Below are 3,390 nucleotides of genomic sequence, written 5' to 3'. Positions count from 1 at the left end.
TATGAATTTACAAAGTGATGAGAACAAAATATCTGTGATGAAGGAAGTTCTGCTGTTTTCTCTGTTTAAGAAACAACAGACAACTGGTGTTTAGCTCAGTGGGTAGAGAACCCGCCCCATGTGTTGAGACTACAGGCCTCACTGCAGACGACCCCGGTTTAAATCCCGCGCCGAGCAGTCCTATCCTGCGTGTCATTGCCCCCCCTCTCTGCCTCCCATTTCCTGACTCTCTCTCTACTAACCTGTACATTAAAGCCCCAAATAATATACTTAGAAAAAACCATGGTGATGAGCAGTGAGAGCCTCCATGGATAAAAACACACAGGAAAAAGTCACATTTAAAGAAACTGAACATATAAACGATACATACATAAAGTTAATAAAGTGTTGAATATCCCTATTAGCATGTCAGCTGATCTCTGAGCAGCTCAGAAACATGGAGACAAAACCATGAAGAATTACAACATCTGACACATGAAGTCTGAAATGACTTCTGTCTATTTCACTTTACACAACTCAGCTGTGGATCCATCATGAACCCAAAGTCCAGCATAGAGAGGCTGAGTGAATGTGGTCTGGACTCTGTGGAGGAGGGTCATGGTTTCAGAGACGCTGTAGAAGGACAGAATACCTGCTCTGTGATCCAGGTACACTCCGACTCTGGAGGAACCAGGACCTGAGACGCAAGTTTTACTATTGTTGAACCAAAGTTCATACCTGTTAGTGGAACAATATAAAGACCAAGATTTGTCATTACGTCCAAAGAGAGATTCATCTCCTGCTCTGCTGATACTCTTGTATGCAACTGCTACATGAACTCCTCCCCATCTGCTTCCTCTCCACTCCACCTCCCAGTAACAACGTCCAGTCAGACTCTCTCTACTCAGGACCTGCCACCAATCAGTGAATCTGTCTCTGTGACTAGAATAAGACTGTTGTAGTAACGTACATTTTACATTTCTGTTCCCCTCAGATAATAACAGATGTGCGTGTACTGTGTTTGGATCCAGAGTGATTTCACATGAATATCTTAAGAACTCAGCTCTGGTCTTGGGTTCTGGTTCTGACAGTAAAACGTCCACTTCAGTCCCTCTCAGTGAGATATTTGTCCATTTGTCCCTCAGGATGTCCTGTAGTTTATCTCTGAGCTTTGACACAGCTGCTGTCACATCCTCAAAGTATCTGAGAGGACGGATATTGATGCTGGATGAGTCTGTAGGTTCACTGAGTTGTGACACTGAGGGGTAGTTGTGTAGAAACTGGTTGTGATCCTCTGTGTGTGAGAGCTGCTTCAGTTCAGCGTCTTTCCTCTTCAGCTCAGTGATCTCCTGCTGCAGCTTCTCCTGAAGCACTTTGACTCCACTCACTTCAGTTTCCTGCTGGGATCTGATCTGCTGCTTCACATCAGAGCTTCTTTTCTGGAGGAGACGGATCAGCTGAGTGAAGATCTTCTCACTGTCCTCCACTGCTTTATCAGCAGAGCGACTGACGGCCTCCACCTCCTGTTGAAGCAGCTTCACATCTTTCTCTCTGTCCTGGATTCTCTGCTGGATGTTTAGTCGACTCACCTCGAGCTCTCTCTGCCTCTCAGTCCTTTCTGCTGCAGCTGGGACTGTGTCGTGGCCTTTATGATCCTCCATAGTGCACAGATAACAGATACACTTCTTATCTGTACGGCAGAATATCTTCATCACCTCATCATGACGAGAGCAGATGTTCTCCTGGAGCTTCTCCGAGGGCTCCACCAGCTTGTGTTTCTTTAACTTGGTTGATTCAAAGTGAGACTGGAGGTGATTCTCACAGTAAGAGATCAGACACTGCAGACAGGACTTGAAGGCTTTCAGCTTCCTCCCAGTGCAGACATCACAGGCCACATCTTCAGGTCCAGCATAGCAGTGATCAGCAGGAGCAGCTTGGAGTCCAGTCTTCTTCAGCTGCTCCACTAAAGCTGCTAACATGGTGTTTTTCTTCAGGACAGGCCTCGGTGTGAAGGCCTCTCTGCACTGAGGGCAGCTGTAGATCTTCCTCTGATCCTCTCCATCCCAGAATCCTTTAATACAGCTCATACAGTAGCTGTGTCCACAGGAAGTAGTCACCGGATCCTTTAGTAGATCCAGACAGATCGAACAGCTGAATGAGTCTCGGTCCAGCTGATCGTTCTGCGCCATTTCAGCTCTCAGAGGCAACGACTGTCTGAGCTTCACTTCCTGATAAGTTTAATCAGTTTGAAGTTTGATCTGATCTGATCATGTGATTCAGTCATAAATGCAGCCTGACCGCTCTGTGCTGCGTCACATGTTGGTTACAATCATCTACAAACTGTAGATCTGAAGGAAGATAACAAGGAACTCTGATCCCAGAGTGGAGCTTGTTGTGTTTAAACAACAGGGCAAAGTACTGCAGTATTATAGTGATGTAGTATGCAGTATTACAGTAAAAGTACTGCAGTATTATAGTGATGTAGTATGCAGTATTACAGTAAAAGTACTGCAGTATTACAGTAAAAGTAGTGCTATATTATTATATATGACATCATTTGATTATTAATAGTGAAGCATCAGTGTTACTGTTGTAGCTGCTGGAGGTGGAGCTAGTTTATACTACTTTATATACAGTTAGCTAGTTTATACTACTTTATATACAGTTAGCTAGTTTATACTACTTTATATACAGTTAGCTAGTTTATACTACTTTATATACAGTTAGCTAGTTTATACTACTTTATATACAGTTAGCTAGTTTACACTACTTTATATACAGTTAGCTAGTTTACACTACTTTATATACAGTTAGCTAGTTTACACTACTTTATATACAGTTAGCTAGTTTATACTACTTTATATACAGTTAGCTAGTTTACATTACTTTATATACAGTTAGCTAGTTTACACTACTTTATATACAGTTAGCTAGTTTATACTACTTTATATACAGTTAGCTAGTTTACACTACTTTATATACAGTTAGCTAGTTTACACTACTTTATATACAGTTAGCTAGTTTATACTACTTTATATACAGTTAGCTAGTTTATACTACTTTATATACAGTTAGCTAGTTTATACTACTTTATATACAGTTAGCTAGTTTATACTACTTTATATACAGTTAGCTAGTTTATACTACTTTATATACAGTTAGCTAGTTTATACTACTTTATATACAGTTAGCTAGTTTACACTACTTTATATACAGTTAGCTAGTTTATACTACTTTATATACAGTTAGCTAGTTTACATTACTTTATATACAGTTAGCTAGTTTACACTACTTTATATACAGTTAGCTAGTTTATACTACTTTATATACAGTTAGCTAGTTTACACTACTTTATATACAGTTAGCTAGTTTACACTACTTTATATACAGTTAGCTAGTTTATACTACTTT

General features: G+C 40.4%; 1 protein-coding gene across 1 annotated transcript; it reads right to left on the bottom strand.

Moving 5' to 3' along the window:
* Positions 1-291: 291 nt before the first annotated feature.
* LOC128375595 (tripartite motif-containing protein 16-like) lies at positions 292-2,192 on the bottom strand. The gene has a single exon (XM_053335984.1). The coding sequence runs from the start codon at positions 2,166-2,168 to the stop codon at positions 498-500; it is 1,671 nt and encodes a 556-aa protein (XP_053191959.1). The 5' UTR covers positions 2,169-2,192; the 3' UTR covers positions 292-497.
* Between the last annotated feature and the right edge of the window lie 1,198 nt (positions 2,193-3,390).

This window comes from Scomber japonicus, chromosome 16 (genome assembly GCF_027409825.1).
Source record: "Scomber japonicus isolate fScoJap1 chromosome 16, fScoJap1.pri, whole genome shotgun sequence".
NCBI lineage: Eukaryota > Metazoa > Chordata > Actinopteri > Scombriformes > Scombridae > Scomber > Scomber japonicus.
This window is presented reverse-complemented; position numbering and strand designations above follow the sequence as displayed.

Bases quoted from the DNA above. Each gene is read 5' to 3' on its own strand.
- LOC128375595 (XM_053335984.1), bottom strand. From the start codon at position 2,168: ATGGCGCAGAACGATCAGCTGGACCGAGACTCATTCAGCTGTTCGATC.